Consider the following 21,713-nt stretch of genomic DNA (forward strand, 5'->3'; position numbering starts at 1 on the left):
AAATTATTCATTGAATATTTTGTCAATTAAAAGTACTACTTTTGATGTGTTCAAGAGTAAAAAATATTTTTAATTAGTTTGTTAGCTCGACAAAAATTGGCAGTTTTATTTTTTTCAATCTAGTAATGATTGTATTCTCAACTTTCCAGCGCTACTTTTGATTGTTGTTAATTTTTGTCTTTTTAATTAAACATTTTTTTGGCATATGACTCATAATGTCACAATAATGACAGTTTAAATTACGTATCTGATATTTAATGACAGTTAGTTTTTTATGTTTATTAAAAAGTTTTGAAATGACAATACAGGTTATTTAGCGTCTCTTTTACCCTCAAAGTGCACTCTATCGGCGTACGTTGTGCTGGAGAAGGGTGAAAAGCATCGCGCGTACAAATAGCATCTCTGCAAGCGCACCTCAAACTCAGTTGACTTTCAGATCGATTTGGCAGTGAACGCTTCACCCTCTTTTTGCAGTAATAGTGGTTTTTGATTACAGTCGACTGCAAAAATCATCTAAAATTAAATAAACATAAAACGCTAGTTTGTTTTAAATTTTCCGAATAATGTAGAAATGAACTTTTGGCGAAAAACTGTACTCGCTGCACTTGACATTCTTGTGGTGATCCGTCCCAATGCAATACGCCGGAGCTTCTGCAGGAAGATCTCGACGTCGCATGTCTGTTTACTGGCAGTTATGTATTATCGCATTTCTAGTGTTCTCGACTTCAGCTGCAGTCGGTCTGGCCTACGTCATATTGAAATTGCCAAAAAATTATATTGTTACAAATATTACAAGGACATGGGACAACATTTACTCATTGATGGTGAGGTAGGTTCGGTTTTTTACTAATAACATACTTGGACGGGTATCTTTTGGAATTTGGTGTCATTGATTTAGATAGAAAACTTCTAATAAGGAAATTTTAAAATATTTCTCATAATCCGAGGAAAATAATGAAATGAGTAAACATGATGTAAACGACACTTTGTTCTTGATAATTTTAGTCTTTTATTCACGAATTAGTAAGCGTGTACCAAGTTAAACTAAAACTAAAGTATGTACCAAAGAAAATTTAGCCTTCCGTTATTGGCTTTTTATTTTCTCAAACGAGTTTTATATGAAGGTTTTTTTTTTAAGGCGTGTACGTTAGACACGTAGTTTGTTTTTTGCAAAATAAATAAATAAATTGTAGTTGAATTCCGTCTTCTAGTTGATTATGTATCACGAGAAAAAAATATATAACCAAAAGGACCGACGTTGACGATTAAATCAGTAAGCTTATTGTCAGTATAGATCTGCAATTTGACGCAGGGCGATGGTTAGATCGTCAAATAGTAGAGTTTATTACAGGAGTCGGAATCCAGTTTGAACACTTGATTAAGTCATAAAATTTATCGCTTGCATAATTATAATAATAGTGAAATGTATTCGATAAAAATTGCAATAAAATTAGTATTCAATTATTAAAACGACCAAACCTTATTATTTTTCTAACACTTCCTGTATGCTTAATAAGTAAAATGTAAGCATGTATGTTAATTTCTATAAGATTTTTTATTGGATCTATAGCTTCATTTCGGTATAATTTATTAATATTTCATTTATAATCTTACATTTATGACACAAAAAACAACTAGTTATTCAGACGATGTGGTTCAAGTCAGGTTTTATTATTTTTTAAGTATTTGTTAATTTAATGTCATGCGTAGTGGTAAGCCGTGCAAAAAAACTATAACTCAATTTATCCGATTCTAAAAGTATTTGCAAACGAAGTTTCACATATTCTCTCCTTTTTTTTTGTTACTGCTTTGTGTTATTCGCATTACTCGTTTTGCACGAAAACTAATATCGTAAAGTAGTCAGAGTCCACTTATGTTTTATTGGCTTTATCCCGTAGCTCATGATTTACAAAAGGAAACATGGATATAAGTAGATTTTATCGTTTTCCTACCCTTTATTTTCAATTGTATAAAAATACGCAGTCCGTGCGAGAATTGGGCGTATTACACACAAATTATTTGTTGCCGTGTGTTTTCGGGTCGCAAAAAGTCGACACCTTTTTCCAAATCTTTTGTACGTTTCCACGACGATTTCGTGTTGCGCTTAAACCCTTTATGCGTACAGTGTGTGCACCGATGACTGATGACGGTTGTGGTAGAGGAGGTTGGTGTTGAGGTATACTTAACTATAGGAATGGCACGATGATTGAGACGTTGAATTATATCGAAAACGCACCACAAGTATAGAAATTACAGGTGATTATGTTGTACAGGCCGCACCGCGTATAATAATGTAATGACNACTTGGGGTGCACCGCGTATAATAATGTAATGACAATGGCCGGTAGAGTGAGGGTGCCAAAGGAGGACAGTTGATAATAATCTCCCGCAGGCNCCGCACCGCGTATAATAATGTAATGACAATGGCCGGTAGAGTGAGGGTGCCAAAGGAGGACAGTTGATAATAATCTCCCGCAGGCGTCGTACGGCCACCGCAGGGTCGACCCGTACGCACCAGAAATCGTAAATCACATTTCGTATCATCGGGACACGTTTTATAATGCGCAGGGATATATGATATTGTGTGTACGCTTCGTCGATGGTAATCTTATTAGAACGAGAAACCCTTCTCGGAAAACAGAAAAACAAAAAAAAATTACACACGGCGTAAAAATCATGTATAAATTCCAAGTCATCCCGAACGGTGTGCGTTGCTGGAATTCAAATTGGATGTATCGCTGTCCCGACTACACGTGTACAATTCACTGTACGAAATAATAATAATAATATTAATCCCATATCGTCGTTGCGTGTAATTGCCGCTTCTTATAATGTACGTGTAAGATGCGACGGGAACGCGCATACATGTGTATATACACGACACGGTAATTGCTGATGTCATTCAAACTAATTGTCTCTAGTTGTGGCCGAGAGGAATAATACTTGACGGTGTACACGGAGAATTAGCGTCTCGTGGACGTCTGCGCTGGTACTTTTGTTTGTGAATATTGTTGTGCGCTAGAGATATTATTATAGGTTATTAATTTCCAGCGGTAAATCTCTGTCGACGACCGGCCGACCGTGAAGGAGGAACAGTGTGCTGGTAAATGCCGGCAATGTCAATTTCCTGGGCCGAAAAAATAATTATGTAACCAGAATGAGTCCGAGCCATTGTCGTGCGGCCGGTAATAATTGCGTATTCTGCACAGCCTGTACACCATGTACGCGGATGTCAGTACACATTTAATTCAGACATTAGTCAAAATGAGCTACTGGTGTTGTTTGCCGTTCGAATTAGCATAGAATTACGCGAATAAAAGGCAGCTGTGGTTCACGGACATACCACTCTACTAATCATCATATCGTTGGCGACCATTGAATAAATTACATGATTTACAAATTTCGATAGATAAGTTGAATGTTGTACAACTTTGCGCCAATGAACACTAGTCTGTTGGAAATTCACCGAGTTGGATATTTCAATGTCTGTGTAGTTTGAAAAGGTGGCTGGATAAATCAATTAGAGCGCGCAACGCGGTAAAATGAATTATTTGCACAATAACATCGTGTTTTTTTTCAATTAACAACCGTATTCCTGAAATGCACGAAATATAGATGAAAAAATTCTTAGCGGTCGATTTTTTATCAACACTGTTAATTAAATAATTTAACATTTAGAGTACGCGTTTAACCTTTAAAATCGATTTTCTTAATGTTTTAAAACTCTTTCAAGTCGAGCAAAGTAAAAAAACCTTTTTAACTTATCGTTATCCTATCAAAACTAGCGTCTGTTAGTCTCAGTTACTGTTGAATCGATTATTTAAAAATGACTGCATCATAAGTTTTCCGCGAAGAAGTCAAGTCAAAAGTTTTACTCATGTACATCAAAATTTAGTCAGTTTCAATGCAAAAACTTTTTTACAAAATATAATTTCGAATATTATTAAACAAAAAGGATTTTATTATTAAACTGAGGTGACAGGGATGAAAAATGACGTTCGTCCTCTTAATGTCACGAACGACAGACGGAATTCTTACGCGTGACGTCTGCGGAGTACTAAGTAATAAACTTTTGAATGAAATTTCCTAACTTGATATGAATTGAAAGTTATAATTTTATTGGCAACATCTAACTGTATTTTATGATGTACTAAAATGTTTCTGTATTTTTATACGAACCGTAACAATAAAATTATTTTACTTTGAATCATATATACAATATTACTTTTAGAAGTTTACAATTTTTATCAAACGTTATTCATGTTTAGTACAGTAGCCAGGTATAAAAACGTTTAATAATCATGGATAAATAAAAAACAGCCCTTTTTTCCGTCTCAACGGAATTTTAATTTTGGGTTGTTCCATATTGCGAAGTGAATGAATTTGTGCTCGTGGAATGCGAGGCACCTCTTGCGTATGATTATCCTAATTGGCTCATTTTTGTTTATTTTAGTTTTTTAATAGATAAGTTTTGAAACTTAATTAAACAGAACTGACGTCTTATTTCGTTGAAAAATTATTGTATTGCGTTTCTTTGACTATTTACTATACTGAACAATAATTATTGTTCAGTTAACGATAAGTGACAACCCGAGTTCCTCAGACTAGATTATAATGAGTAAGAGTAAACTCCCATCCGGCTAACGTTAATTATTATCGTTTTCTATTTAGTATATCGTCCTGGTGTGTGCCGTGTGCTACTGTTTGTTGACACCTATCGTTCTACATTACAGTAATACTGCCGTATTATTATCATGAGCTGTTCCGTTTTACACTCATCGTAATTCATCATTGAAATCTGAGATCCATTTATTATTAGTGGCTTTTTCGTGTTGACATAACATACAACCCTAATTAATGTCAGGGTTGCCGAGACTTGCAGAAATATATGTTCAACGAGGGGTTTGTTTGATTTAAGTCGGTCTGTCAGGCACATGTTTGTAAGTTAAAAGCCGAGAATACTTTATGCAACCATTTTTCGAGCTATATTTAACCTTATAAGAAAGAAAGGTTTTCAGAGTTTTTGTGACTGAATCATATAATTAGATTTTGCAGCATCTATTTATTTTTATTGCTGAAATTATCATTTACAAAATACGACCAGTACACGTAGCATTATCAAATGTCATCTCGCAGACTCCATTTTTATTTAATGAAAATATTTTAATTTTTATGGTTCAAATAACAAAAAGTTGAATAAAACTTTGATATAATTCAATAAACATGTAATGTATTCATCTTTAAGTGTTTGCAATAACGGATTTCGTTGAAATTAATAAGATTTTAATAAAAATTTTATATTCGTCTGTAGTGTTATTTTTGTTATAAAAATATTATTGATGTTGATAAATTTGTTTGGACAATGTAAATTTTGAACTAATTATTTTAAGATTCATTAGTGACTCATCGTTTTATATTTTTTGTAGCTCATGGTAGTTATAGTTTTCATGTACTGCAAAATCTTGGGTCACCTTAAGGCAGCGGTTAAACTTTGTTAAATATCTACTATCATTGAAGCCGTATCAATCTAAAACAATATTAAAATATTTTTTATTACTGTTAAGAATCACAAAATATTCGTTGATAAAAATTAAGTGATGAAAATTGTAAAACATTTAACTGTCTTTAGTTGTCTCATTTGACGGTACATCTGATGTAACTCATAGATGATAAAAATTGTAAAAAAACTACGAGTGCAGGTTTCTTTTAAAAATTTGCTCAATGTAGTATTAATTACGTTGCAGTAAAGTTAAGCTTTTAGTACGAGTTAAATAACTGAATGTTTGCCGATTTTCTTTATTTCTCGATCAGTAAAATAGTCGACTGATCCGATGAACTAAAAATAGTAACAAGAAATTACATTGTAAAATATTTAGTTATCACATATTTATACTGCGAAAAAAAGAGTTGTGTTAATGGCTAAAACTCGATTTATGAAAGGGTTTCCTCGCATGCTTTCGTATGTTTTGTGTTATCCTGAAATATTTAAAATAAGATCTCGTGTCTTGATTAACTATTGTTTAACGGTATTAAAGAGATGTTTGTGTCTACTGTAGTTAATGATACATACATTACAGTTTAACAGTATTATTCAGCATTCAAATGACCACTATAAAATACAAAATAATAACTTAATGTTTACAAAATTATAGGTGTTAAATGTATATGTGGCTTAATATCCTACACTCGAAACCAGCTAGAGTAGATATTACACAGTTTCATGTTTGTCAGCAGTTGCGTAAAAGGGCTAAAACGATAAAGTGTAGGATTTAAATCTCTTGGACGTTGTAACTTATAAGTAGATATAATTAGACTGAAAAATAGGGTTTCCGTAGTATTCGAATGATTGTACCTACAATTAGAGTACTATAAACGACTTTTAGTACAGGCACGTTAATATATAAATCTATTTTTTATTAACATCAAGCGTTTGGAGTGTTGATGATTTTTTTTTATTTAAAATTTTAATATTAATATCAATGTCAAGAAATTACTTAACATGTATTTGACGTGGCAGTTAGGCCATCTTGAAAAAATCAAATCAATTCCATTTGATAAAATACTGTTGAGGCGTTCATGCACACCAATAGATTTAAGCAGCAGTAGTATAGTAATTCCATCGCATCAACTGTAAAGGCTTCCTGTGAACAGGGTATGCCACCGTCATTTGAAGAAGGTGTGGGGTGTTTTGACACCTAAGAAGAATCCACGTACCCTTCCGCTTCGCGCCTTCGACTAAACCACGAGAGACTATTGTTAGACTGTTGGTAAACTACTCAAATTTCTGGCAATAAGTAATTTTATTTTTTAAAGAAAAATCAAAAATTAAAAATCTACATTTTGAGATTAAGTTAATAACTCTTGACAGGCAGATAATACACATACTTCCGAGCGGTCCATACAAACTACGCATATGCATACAAATATACACCTAGAAAAATAAAAAATATGCGTTCATACGACCAACAAAGATCATTTTTAAAAACTACCCAAGTGTGTTTGCCAGCTGCTTGAATTATTGTCATATACTTCGCATCCTCTTGGAAAAAAAACAACAAATCTAAACGTCGTGCGTTATTTAAATATGGCTATAGGCTTTTAGACAAACCTATAAAAAACACATTTAGTTGCTCTTGTTAATGCATTTAATGAGGCTAAAGTGATTTGAATATTTAGCACTTGGGGAGGTATGGTATAAAAACATATATTACGCGAGAATAAAGAGAGGTCATCTAATGTTAAAATAACGCTGTTTTATAACATGATAATAATTAGTATTTTATAACAAGTAAAAGTATTGAAAATGATATGATAATTGCGTAAATGAGCCCTGAGCGGTTAAAATATTGCATTCAAACATGCAAGTCTGAGAATAAATTTCATATGCTACATTATAAATATATAAGTATTCCTTATTGGAAGAGGTCGGTCTGGCCTAGTGGGTAGAAATGTTTGGGCACACGGGTCCCGGGTTCGATCCCAACGAGATTTTCCTTGTGATTTTCTCATCGGTGTTTGGTCTCTGGTGCAAGCCGATCATAATACCCGTCCCGTCCATCAATGGCCTAGCCAAGACTTCCTAACGTGTGAAAGAGGTCCTCATCTTCTGTAGCATGTTAAGTTCGAGAAATAGTAGGATGTAAAACTAATCATTTTAATTATGTTTAATATAAACATACGGTTATTTATCTGTTTCAACGGCTTCTGAATACGCTGTGATAGTTATGTCCACGTCAACACGGACATATATGCATGTAAATATACACTTATATGTTTATATGAACTGTTTTAAAAAATGGACTATTCAGGAAATTACAAAAAACTTTTATATGGTTAGAGGACGCACATAATAATGTAAATTGTACTCTCTGGTGCGAAATGGTATACATGTATATAAAATTGGTATTGGACAAAATTTAAGATGTGAAAAAGACAAATATAAAAAGTTGTTTTTACTTAAAGTTATTATTTCGATGCAAGTTTCGTCGAGTGCGGGTGGGTGGTTGATATAATTTTGTTACGATATCGATATTTTTACTCAGTATTCAATAAGTTATAAATAAGTGGCGAAATGATTAGTAAAACAAGATATTAACTTGGGGCGATTAATATCAAATAATTAAGTTAGATGACTTGAAATTAATATCAAAACTGGGACAATACACGTGTATAATGGTATGGCAAAGAAAGTAAAAGACCAGTAAACTCAAAAAGTAAATTAGATGTTCAGCGTTTGGTAATTAATGCTGATTTTGAGGTTTAGTGCTAAGGTTTAATTACTTCGACGTGACGTAATGTAAAATAATGTTACCTTCTGATAAGATTACAAAATCTCAACTAATCACCTCACTGTGTTGGTGCTGTAAACACATTGATCGTGGCACACGATAGCAGTATAAAGTAATTACTTATTATTTTATGCACCTAGGGCGTTCAATATTATGATTATTTTCAACTATAACCGTAATAAACGCGCTTATATACTTACTTATATTATTATAGGTTATTCTAAAATGGCTCGCACTAATTATCTCACGTTTAGCTTACACAAAGCTTAAAAATTAAATTAATTTCTTGATCGGACGTTTAGCCTGTCAAAATCAGTAGAGGAAAATAGTTTTTGATGAAAGTATTTTAATTTTGTACAGAATCATCTGAAAACCTTTAGTACATTCGCGACTAAGCATAGCGGAGATCCAGCACACTCTGATGAACTCTGGTATAGATTAATATTTGACTGTGATTAACACCATTAAAATAAAACGCTTTGATACGATTATTTATATAGAATGACTAGAACAAAATGAAAATTTTTACAAAACTTAGCTAGAATTTATAAGGACAAGAACTCATAGAAGAATATTCGTTGAAATATGTTTTTTAAGACTTAAATATGTATATGTAATGACCTTTAATTTGCTATAGATTTGAAAGATACAGACGTCCTGATTTCATTTTTGAAATTCACAAAGTATTTTTTTTGTAAAAATTGTTTATTTATAGTTTTTGACTGCCAATTTCACCTGAAATAGAACAATCGAAGAAGTATATTTTATATTTAACTAAAAGTTCATTTCAAAATGTTTAAACAATGTAGACATATTTGTATATTTATAAAAATTCAAATAAAAAAAAAAAATTTCAGGCGATTGGATTTTTATAAATATTATATCAAAATAAAGATTATTGTCACGAGTATATTCTATTGAAATTTTATAAAGACACCGCTTAAAAAAAAAAAATAGTTATCGGTCTAATAAGATCTAAGTATTTTCATAGACAAAGAATACACATCATGGTTAATACAATATCTTCTTAACTTCGATGCTAATACGGACAGCTAAAACCCTCAAGGGAAGCGGCACATGTTATCCCTGTTGACGTTTATTGACTGTTTATAAACTAATTAAATGTGAATACAACAATATTATTATTTTTGATATACGGCTATGGGCTGCAAAAAAATTAATAGAGCAATAACAAAAAAAGGGAAAATTGTTTCGTGGCGTGTCATCTGCTAGCTGCGTGGCGCGTTGTTTTATTTTATTCTTAAAAAAAAACTGCAGCTGTTAACTATATATTATTATGGTATTGAGTTTGGATCTGTACTGCAATGCGGTGGCGGCGACCTAATAGAGATGTCTGTGTTTAATTTGGGATTAATCGAAAATAATAATAATATAAACTGACTGTCGACACGCTATGTCGACCGTGCGCGCTCACAAACTACCCACTACTACACAATTATACCTATACACACACTTATATACGTACATGTATATAAATAAAACAACAGCCCAGAGTACAATGACGGACTTTTGGAAACAACACGTCGTGTGTAAGTATAAAACGAATTCGGTAGGGCGGTGCACTATAACCCAGATGGTCGGACGATATGCTTGCCGGCAATAGCATAAGGGTAGTGGAGGTGGCTGCCTCGGTAGTGGTTGGCGGTGGTGGTGCTCGTTAAATAAAAACGTTTCGATCCTTAATTATTATAGCGCCCGAAGAAAACAAGAGGACATGGTATTATGTCTAAGTGCGTTTTCACCTTTGGATCTCGGCCCCGCGTTGTTTACCCGAACACCTGGTGTATCTCAATCCATGTTGTTTATTCTTATGTTATCAAAAAATAAAGCCGTTGACTTTTTATTGTGACGGCCGGTTTTCGCCGCCTTCTAATATTTCTGGTAGACAACTCTTCGGCTACGGCCGATCATATCGATCCATCGACTATTTGTAACGTAGGATGACTATTTTGTAGTAGAACTCAACGACAATTATTATAACAACACCGTTGTCACCGACCGACCCATAAAAATTACGTATTTTTTACATTCCGTTTTATCCGTTTCTCTATTTAAAATAAAAGTCCTCTGGCTTCCGTCCCGACGCCTCTACTATATTATTAATAGCTCGTGTCAGCCAAACATATGCTGGTAATAATTACTAATTAAAACTGAGATATCTCTATTAAAAATAGGACGACGTGACCCCTCGAACCTCATCTCACGTACCGTGATGTCTTTTGTATGTATGTTTGTGTTTTTTTTAAATGCTCTTTTATTGTGCAACTTTAGCACAAACCGAGACGTGTGCGTGAATAGAAACGTTTAGCTTATTGACAATTAAACCTTTTCTTGCCGGTAGTGGCGCATAAAAAATGATACAACAACCGTTTACAAATCGCGCTTCATTAAATGCTTAACTATGGCCTATAAGTTTACATTACTTTCAACGTCCATGTAGAACATCCGACGTCTTTCCCTTATTCGTTCTTCTCATTTTTTCTACTCATTCGTCAACTTTTTATGTGCTCCTAAAACAAATACACTTCTCTCGTGGCCTTTAAACTATTTAAACCCTATGGACCAAAATGTTTGTTGAACTTTTTCAAGTTTGGGTTAAATGAAGTTGTATAAAGTTCAAGTCATTTAATTTCTAAAAGTATAATAGACAGTATAGAAGTCATTAAATTGAAAAATACCTATTTTTTTTTTTTTGTTAAATTATTAAGAATAAATATAAATTATTACTGTCATAAAAGGGATTGCTAAAGTACAGTTAAAACGCTTTATTTTGAATTTTTTCTTTTAGATAGGTACACTATTTTACAACATAAACCACTCGAAGTAAATATGCAACAAATAGATTTTTATCACTGTTAGATATCCACTACTCTAGTTCTCGGCTGTACAGCAACTTTTTTTTAGAAATAAACTCTTAAAGCTTCATTTTAAATAAATAATAAAAGTGAAATTTTTATAGTTAACGAAAACTTTGTATAAGCAATGTCGAGATGAAAAAAATACTCTAGGAAATATTTTAACTCTCGAAGGTCTATTGGTATAGAAATTACTATTCATGGAATATGTTCTATTAAATATAAGTAGTTTCTTTTAAAACTAATGTTTCAAAAATTTACGATGTTTAGTTGGGTGCTATATTTCAATCTTCTAAAAGATACATTTGGATATGGATCTAATGAATGTCACATTAAGTATTAACAAAGAAAAATGGTAATTATTTCATATCAATTTTTAATACATATTAAAATAATTATAATTTGCCGTTGAACATCTTAATCTTATTATATTATAGTAGGGAAATACTAGCGTACTTTTAGAAGATTTAAATACACAATTTTTTTTAAAATTAAATTTGAATTGTCCTTCGAGATGGTTTCTTCTTTCTCTTGATTATTGAAATTATTCAGAAGTCTTCAGTAATTTCAAAATTACCAGGTACTTCATATTTCTATAAATGCTGTTACCCGCAAACTGACGAAATTCGAATTAATTTATACATTATAATTAATTTGTAATCCGTATAAATTCAAATATATTATAATTTTATTGAGATATCCATCAAAATTTTAAAATTATAAAAGTGGAACTATCAGTTTTGAATTCGGCGATCTCGAAAAAATTTTTTTTTTATGTTATCGATTTGGAATTTAGGATAAAAGTGTTAAGATCTAGGTTTGAGGTATAATGATGTTCATAATAACATTCCAATAAATTCAGGAAGTGATTGGTGTATCCAATCAAATATGTTAGACACAAGACTTGGTTGAACTCTTTTCAAATTTTGTCTCAAAGACATTTGTAATGTTGACAAGTGCCAAAAAGACACAGGAAATTTAGTTCACGATATTGTATGATAAAAACTAATTACAAACATCTTATTTTTGAAATATTTTTAAATATCATTTTTGATTAGTTATGAATTTGTTAAGAATAAAACCGTTTAAAAGCTTATTAATGTCTTCGACAAAACAGACTACACGAATACGAAGAAATTGAAAATTCTGATGGGTCACTAACAAGATTATTTAAAATTCATTTAATTTTGTCGTCATTTTATATTTATATTCATTACTTCGTTTGATTTATATGATATGTTATTTCTTATTTTTGACGTATTGTACAAACAGTAAAGAACATCATTAGTAGATTTTATTCGACGTTCTTATGGCATATATTAATCATGTGATTTACATATCATTAATATTTCTAAAAGTTATCGGAGTTGACGATCAAGAGCACTGGCTTAATTATAGGTGTCTATCCCTCCTCATAATAAAAATAATTGTATGGTGAAAATACAATTTTTTTTTAGAGGGGAAGTGATCAATTTTCTTATGTATATCCTCACAAGCGAAAGCCTAATTACGTCACTGAGCAAGAGTACTTAGCTTCCGGATAACAGAATTATTGAATTATTCGTTGATCAATTTAGCTTAGTTATAGTACATTTTTTTGGAACTTTAAATCGGTAAAGCCGAATGTTAAAATGTACTTAATAATAATTAAAAATATTGTGATGAAATAAAAATCATATGTGCAAAACACGCAGCTTTGTGAACAACAAAAGTTTTCCTGTGATGAACGTGTCTATCCACCCCCTACTAATGTACTTTAAACCTTACAAGATTATTACTAAACTAACATCAAACGTTGATCATGTACTTTGACTCATACACAGAATTGTTGGTAATGACTTTTAGTAAATCGAGTAGAAAAGAGATGATTTGCGGCCATCGTGTTGCATTATTTTAAAGGGATTCAGATGTTTATATGCCATACAACACTTGCGGTATACGATTAAGTCCGAGAGGATTTTTAATTATTTTATACGCGCATTGTGACGCTACACTTATGAGTGAATATCACCACGTGCATTACCAAATAGATATTATACAAGTATAATTGTATTATTTATACCCCATAAAAGTTATCCGGAAATGTTATTGCGCACAACATAATTAGTGGGACCCGCGTAGCTGTGACACTTAATGCTCGGCAGTTATTGTACCAATTAGTGGATTTCGGATAAGTTCTGCTTTCAACGAGTTTTTAAAATAAATCAACGGGCTTCTTCCGCCGTCGCTTTTTTTTACGCTTTAATTCTATCAACACTTCTACGAGCCTCTTCCCGTTAATGTGTTGTAACACTTTCAGTAATATCGTCGAATAGATTATCACATTATTCTCGGCTGACATAATATTGTACAACTCAATAAAGTTAAAATCACATTAACGGCAGTCCAGACTTGTATAATTCTTAATCGTTAATGCGTTACAAATTACGACCGACTTAACTGTACCGAAATGCATTCAATTTTCCGGTCGTAAACGAAAGGGAACGCGAGGAAGTGTTAATTTTTTTATAAACACATTTCTGTCGTTTTTGATTTGATCAGATCGTTGGGCGCAATCAACTTTTCCAGGGTAATAATTTTTAAGACGGCGACTGCTGCAACCAGAGCGATAATAATTATTTTATTAACTCGTCATATTAGACGAGCATAAGAGAAATAATATATTTTATTGTTTTTTCTTTTTTGTATTACTATTATCTTAGATCAGTTACAACCGTTTTATATAAACTACAGACACAATTATTTATCCTTAGCCTCTTGTCATTTATCTAGTTTGTCGTATAACACCAGAATTAAACCGGTTGTGCTAATGTCACGTTTACCTCTTTTCTGTCATTAAAAGAACATAAAGAATAACGATGAAATACAACTTCAAAAAAAAAAAAACATTCTTGATAAATAGATATTAATGTAAAAGAAAGTATATATATTGATTACTTAATTAGTATTTCAAGTTTTTCGTTTCAAAACGGCGTGCTAACAAAATGTTCTTGTGAATTATTTTCCAGTTATTCTTTTGTACACTTCAAGGATGAATACATTTTTTAACTCGTGTCTATATGCGATTTCACTAATGATTTGTTTTTACGGTGTGAATCATGTGGCTAGTTAGTGAAACTCTCAATTACCGTCCAATTAATCTTTGTCGAATACGGCGAATTTTTAGCAACTCGGTATTTTAGAAGGTCCTTAGGGAACGCGTCCGAACTAAATTGATGTTTAACGAATTTTATTCCGGTCAAAGTACAGACGTGCCACATAATTTACACTGTACGTGCCGCACGGAATTGTGTGCGACCGATCGACATCAGACATAAAGTTATGGTGCCGATCACGGCGCAGACACAACTGCACAATGAGAGGAACCGTACGGCCGTATAAATGCGTTTTGTAAGAAAAAAAACGAACGTGATCATATTTCCTAGGAAATATTGAACGCCAATAACAAACTGTGCGATTTTCTCTAGAAGTGAACATCTTTATGTAACATCGAAATGGTCTGTTACAACACGCTGCCGTCAGAGCTAGTCATAATGGTACAAGTTGTGCACCACGCCGTTTAATGGACTGCACGATATTAATATTATACTATATTTTCAAATAACGTTTTGTTTGCTTACGTCGAGTGCGCTTTTTGTGAGCTGCGGTGTACCGCTACGGGATGGGTCCTGTGTACACAAAAGGGCACTGCTGTTCCGTACGCTTAGTGCGCCTACCGGTTGCTGTCAAAACGTCCAAATTTCCTTGATATATTTGCTTAGGTTTCATAAACAAAATAAAAACATCAAACACTGGAAAAACCCTTTTGTCTGATTAAATGTGCGGTTTTTCAAAGAATTAGGTAGTGGCGTCGATGGGTTTGTTCGAGGGGAAATTCTTTGCAGATCGAGTTTGTGTATTGAGACGTTGTGTTCATTCCAGCGGTGGCGGTGGCGGCCACACGTAAGCAGTATCCAACTCGTTTCAGATCGCACACACACACGTATGCCACCGCGGTGGCTTCTACTTTTAGCGCGCGGTCACCTCGTATCATGGCTGAATTTTAATGTCCCCGATATAATAATAATAGCGACGATTTTAAAACGACTGGGTATACGCACACAATCTGATGCGTGCGTGCCTTGTTGTTGTTATGGCGTGTTGTTGGTGGCCACTACCGCCACCGTCGTTGCCACGGCGTGATGAAGATGCGAACTTGGTATGTGTGCTGACTGTTGGGAGAGTCTGCATCGCGGCCGCCGTTGTACGGTTGTGTCTTGCAGGCGCCTTTACAACAAGCCGCAGCTTGGGAGGTAGCTCGCGCACCAGTCCGTGTGACCACCGCGAAGGAACCGGTTTAATCCCGAGCGGCCGCGGTTACTCGGTACCCCGACCATACACACATAAGTAGTATATAGTATTATATACATTCGGTGTATAGATATATTCGGCCATTGCCGCCGTCATCATCGTCGTCGCGCGCAGCCATCGTGCATGTTTTCGTTAAACGTATGACCGACCGCCGTGCATGCTCTCTACCCGGTGGTGGTGCCGGTGCTCAGTCTCCTATCTCTCAGTAGTACTCTGCTGTCGACCGTGTGCCGACGTCATTTAACGAAATTCGACAGCCTATACTTTTGATAAACATTTTTTTTCTCGCCTCGTTCATCTAGTCGTTGCGTTTGTCTTCTAAATAAACATTAATATTATAAGCACACATAGAAACAAATTTTAAGTACACAAGTGCCTTTGTGGAAAATGCTGTTCGTCTCGCCGGCTGAACCAGTGATATCGTTCGTCGGTTGCTATCTGTCCGTTTGAATCGCGAGTTCAGTGCGTTAAATGCGCGACGATTTCGCTGCTGAGCTTTTATTGTTTACTGTTACAAGAGATAAGCGACGGCCGATGATTCCTAGACTAGACAAAGTCTAGGAAACTACTTTCAAGGTAAATTGTTAACCTCATTCTAATCAAATTTTAAGGATTCGAAACTTTAGTTTCCTTGAGAACTCTATAATAAATTTGCTCTGATGGGTCTGAAAATGTTATTTGACAGATTACTACTCAATAAAGGCCAAAGAAATTTTCAAAATAAAATCTTTCACAGCTTCTTACTGAATTTTCTAAATTTGCATGATTCGCCCGAATCATATTTTTCCTAATTCTTCCTTAAGTTGATTTAACAAAAAGTAAATGAATACTAACAAAACAAACTCGCCTCTTTGAATCTGATAATTCACTTGCCAATCGATGACCCAATCGTTTACAAATCGTAACATTGTTCAATTGATCATACTTTTGCCTTTCTTAAAGTTAATTGGTAAAAGTTACTCGTTGCTGGCGATAGTGACTGGAAATGGTCGTATAAATGTCACGATATTGTTTAGTTTGTTTTTCATTTGATAAATGAGGACAAGCAATCCAAATCAAATAACGAGTACACTTAAGTATACACAAAAACAATAAACAGCGGTGAAACGGTCGCGTTTAATTTTACTCTTGACTTAATTTTTGGAAGTCTGATCAAGATGATATTACTCATCCCGGTTCTTGTGGATAAAAACAATCGCTCAAAAGCTATTGTAATTGTTTACCTAACCAGTAAACAAATAATTAATGAGTGCATTCGGTATACGTGTAGTAAAAACATAGTGTTGAACTATTGCAGAGTATGAGCTTGTACGTTTTACAGGAAATAGTCGCATCCATCCGGCACATCGTTGCGTACACATAAGATATCTATGGCCGTTTGAAATAAATAGCTTTAGCCGTCGCTTAATCCTAATTTATGTGTACACTCGACGAGTTGTGGCATTCGTGTACATTATTACTAAGAGATAAAATATTACTGTGATCTCCATAAAAAGTCGCAAATTTCAATGTTGAAATGTTGTCGTCGCGAATTCTTCCCAGATCTCTTTTCTGTTTGAAAACATTTGATTTGTGTGGAATTGAAATGCAAACAACATAAGATGTAATCATATTTATTTATACATTTATATTTGTTATTATAATTAAATACTTTAGAATTTCTATCACAGTCTTGGATTCCAAATATAAGACAATAACTTTGTTTATTGGATGACTGTGTATTATAACTAACTTGTAGCATTAATTGTTGTCAAATCGTACTTTTTTTCAACAAACTTATAAGTGCACGTAAATTAATGACTGTATTTATTTTGTCGGTTTATCACGTCACGGTGACATGTTCACGATGATAGCTGATGAGTAATAGTATTTTAATTGGCCAGCCGTATAGGAGCTGTGTCTGAAGGAACATGTGAAGTCTTCTTAAACTTATTTTTGACGGGTCGTCTTATGGTCGTAATAAACTTTTCTTATTACGAACGTAATGTAATTTGCTTTTAATTGATCGTGTGTACTAAGTAAATTGTTTACCGACGACAAGAGGACTCTTGAAACAGACCACGACTCAAATAAAGGCTTGTAAGGATAGACATTTTTAGATGCTGTAAGTGAAGTAACGTTTAACTGCCAATTGGTTTCAAATAACCCAGTGATCAATAATGAAGAAGTTAAATCGTATTTTCTTCAGCTGCGAATCGTTATTACTGTAAGGTGTATCATGTACGTCGGTACAGCCGCCATTCCTCTTACGTTCTAAATAAAGTCATTAAAAACAATAAAGCCATTATTTACAAGGTAAAAAAAACCTGTTTGCCTAGATATAGAAATAATAGTGAGAGAGGGAGTGAAACCCGGAGTAGTTTGCAACCCCTCAATTGTTGTTCGATATTATAGTCGGTTGGTCGTTATCATTACATGCTCTGCACCTACAAAACACAATATAATTAAGCGGTAGGTAGTATACTCTTCATTTTGTTTAAATCTAACATTTAGTGCCGTTTTTTTTTTATGTGTATTCCTTTCCGTAGCAATATCAAAAAGTCAAAAATATATTTTACCGACGATAAAAAAAAAATATCAACTTAGATAAAATTCTAAGGTTAGCGGATTTTGCAATTCACGATGCGTATACAAAACAATTTTATCGTGTTAAACTATAAAAACTGTCAAAATAAGTGCTATTGAGTTTTGAATAGTTTCTGTAATGAGCGCATTAACGTAATAGCGTCTATTTAGATAAATATTAAGGATTTGTGAAGGAAAGAATTGTCCTAATAAGATTATGCTACCGACTGTAAGTGACAAAAAATTAACTGCGTTAGTTCGTGTACGCCGGGAAAATAACCGTTTAGATTTATTCCGGTGCTCAGTATATACTTCTGTACGGTTTTGCAAAGAAAAAACAAATTATAATAATTTTAATCCGTCGTTATGATGGTCGCCAAAGAATTATGCGCGAGATTCCTTCGAAACCCGCCTACTTATCTTTGTAATTATCTTTTCCTCGTAAAATAAGAAATATCGTTTTCTCAGCTGCAATTATATATGTATACAAAACAATAACGCCCTTATCTCCGGACTTCCGTAAGCTCTCTCCACGCTCCATAAATTACACAGTCGTTTGCTTCTGTGATTTTTCCCATCATGATGTTTCATTACCTACTTAGCATTGGAAATCGATCCGGCAAAAGGGGCAATTTCGGAGTATTGATAATAATTTGTCTGGCATTGAGAGTGACCGGTCCACAATCGGTAAATTGAATAGTATGTGAGACGACATTGTGCGGTTGCTTTTATCTTATTATGTACTAGGCCGCGTTTTGATGTCGAAATCCGGGCGACGACGGTTTTAGTGTGTGTCGTCGTGGAATAGGATATTTTTTGGTTTTATGTAACATAATTTGCAACATGTGTAGTCGACTCGTGTGGAGCGGTGGTCCCTTTAATGCCGCCGTATGGCGTCGATTATTGCAATAATAGTAATGTTAAAACGTCGTCGTTTGCGTGTCGCCCAGAAATTCTTGAAATCATTTTCGACCGTGTGAATATAATAGAATCGAGGAAAAAAAAACCGATTGCCGGTTAAACGTTTTACAATAGACGAACTAGCGGAGCGTACGCTGTGGGCCGGTGCTACATGCGAGGGTGATGAAAAAAGAAATACCGTCGTTTTTTGTAACTTTGTTAAGGGAAAATACATAGAAACCAGCCACTCATTAATCGGTAACAATGTCGTTTATTTGTTGCGCGTATGACGGCCGTTCAATGCGTACGTTATGCGCATTGTGCATATAATACATATGCCCACAATATAATATGTACCTACGCCCTCGAGCAATATGTTCTTTGTACGCGAATTTTACCATAATTCTGCTGTTGCCGAACCCAACCAAAGAATGATATTTCTTGTCGCGAAAAAACCGTACTCGTGTTTACCGGTGCGGATAAGATTACGACGATTCATTTCCCTGCAAAATCGTTGGGTTGTTAATAGTAAAACTGTTCTTTTATTCTCGAATCGATTGGCGGCGTCATACGCGTGATGAGTTCCGACACCTTTTTACGGCAAGAGGTTTTGCTACCGAAATATGTAACTTGTTTGAACAATAACTCATTTATCGGTTAAATGCAACAGCACTGTATGCATAATAACAGATTACGAGGCGATAATCACAGACTTGTGAAGAAAACGACGACATTAATTGTGATTACAAAGTAAATAAACAAACGCGGGTTTCGTTATTGCATTATTCATGCGGCGCTTGTACATAATCACATATGTCACAAGCGTTGAATCTATTAAATCTGTTTTACGGCCAGTATGTTTCTAGAACTTCCATTAGTGAATTATAATATCTGTAAATTATAATAACTGTCGAGTGTAGTTGTGATTCTCGAGCGAATAATTCCAATACTGACTAACGCGGTTGTGTATACACAAGTTAAATCTGTCAATACATACAATCAGGTCGGATTTACTTTTGCGTTAAGTCACTACTTGTAACTGTTTCGTATAGGTGACGACGACGTTCAGCACAGTGTAACAACAACACACGTGGTTATAGTCAAATAAGCTATTAGACAATGTCATCCCACAACAATATTGTGATATCAGAACATAACGTACAACACAATATTATTAGCATAGTAAAATTATAGTGTGATCATCTTATGTTTGCCGTGTGTGTTCGATGAACCTAAATCCCATGCGTAGTACTCTTAACAAATGCAATGTACAGTTACAGGTTGTTATTGCACAAGTTAGCTCCGATGGAAAGTTATGATTTTATTATGATTTTGTGTTTTTTTGTTTGTTACCAATTATTCTCAGCTATTATTGGATCGATTTTGATGAACCATATGTCAAAAGATCATAAACAAGTCATTTACAGCTCTTAAAAAAAAAAAAAAAAATTTTAAATTAAATAGCATTTTTATGTCTTTTAAGTATATTACAGCTCTTAAAAAAAAAAAAAAAAATTTTAAATTAAATAGCATTTTTATGTCTTTGAAGTATTCATTTAGAAGTAATTTATTACCATACAAACAACAATAGAATGAAAAAAAATAGTAAAGGTGAACATTTACCTTAAAAATACTCACGATTACATCATTGTTATATTAATATCTGAATAAATAAAATGGNTCACGATTACATCATTGTTATATTAATATCTGAATAAATAAAATAGAAATAAATTCTATATTCGAACATATTAATGTAAACTTATTTATTTTAAACTTTAAACAGTGAATAACATTTATTTAATCAGTAATGCTAAGAAATTGCAGTTTTCAATAATTTACGTTTCTAATACTGTAATATAATTAATTTTATAAAATTATAATCGTCGGTTTCATTAAAATGTTAATTCAAAGCGATAATCAAAGTTGTATAATTACATTATCTGCGATGCTAATTTTATTACAAGTGAATTTATGTGGTTCACTCAACACTGGATACAATAATAATCAACCAAAGTGTGTCAAAAATGGTCAGCTTCTAAAATGTTCTTATTTATTAAGTGCTTTAGGCTATATGGAATTGGCTAAATTAGAAATTTGTCATCCAAATTTTATTTTAAAGAATGTATATTACCTAAGATCAACGTATATAACTGAATTGACAAAAATGATGAGTTCGCTGTTTGGTTTCGAAGGTGTTGAAATAGGTTCATTGTGGTTAATGAACGTGTATTTAAGCATAGTTTCTAGTATTGTTGATAAATTCATGCATTTAAATTCATTTGATCAACATTTGGACACTTATCTTAAAGATTCTCATGATTATGTAATAGATGTAATAAATTCTGAGGTTTCAGTAATGAAATGTAAAAAAAACAAATTCCATGTTAATGAAAAAGAATTAAATGAATTAAAAAATCAGCCGTTGGAAAATATACGCAAAGTCATGATTAATAAAACCAGGTTCATGCACATATTTATTTTGAGGAATACTGAATTATCTATATTAAACTTTGAGAATTTTCGTAAAAGTAATATTTTTATTAGAAATTTCGGAACTAAAGATCACTCTCTGGCTAATTTCATGAATGATTATAACGTGCAAGTTAATTGGAAAGCAACTAGCAAGAGTAGTACTATGCAGCAATTGCAGGAAAACTATGAAAATGCACATAAGATCGATTGGACGAAAAACCGTCTAAGTGGTATTGAAATACACTATGATTCAATTTTT

General features: G+C 33.4%; 1 protein-coding gene across 2 annotated transcripts in view; it reads left to right on the forward strand.

Annotated features, from left to right (window-relative positions):
* The first annotated feature begins 442 nt into the window (after positions 1 to 442).
* The window catches only part of LOC126904875 (uncharacterized), a 57,904-nt gene continuing 36,633 nt past the window's right edge, over positions 443 to 21,713 (forward strand). Inside the window, exon 1 of one of the 2 annotated variants that reach the window (XM_050684211.1) lies at positions 443 to 829. In XM_050684211.1, coding sequence (XP_050540168.1) covers positions 633 to 829 — 197 coding nt within the window. In that variant the 5' untranslated portion in view covers positions 443 to 632. Of the gene's footprint in view, positions 830 to 15,588; positions 16,091 to 21,713 lie in introns of those variants that run through there. The other variant, XM_050684212.1, reaches the window with a different exon arrangement.

The sequence above is a fragment of the Daktulosphaira vitifoliae genome, unplaced genomic scaffold (genome assembly GCF_025091365.1).
Source record: "Daktulosphaira vitifoliae isolate Bord-2020 unplaced genomic scaffold, ASM2509136v1 Scaffold_4, whole genome shotgun sequence".
In the NCBI taxonomy this organism is placed as follows: Eukaryota; Metazoa; Arthropoda; class Insecta; order Hemiptera; family Phylloxeridae; genus Daktulosphaira; species Daktulosphaira vitifoliae.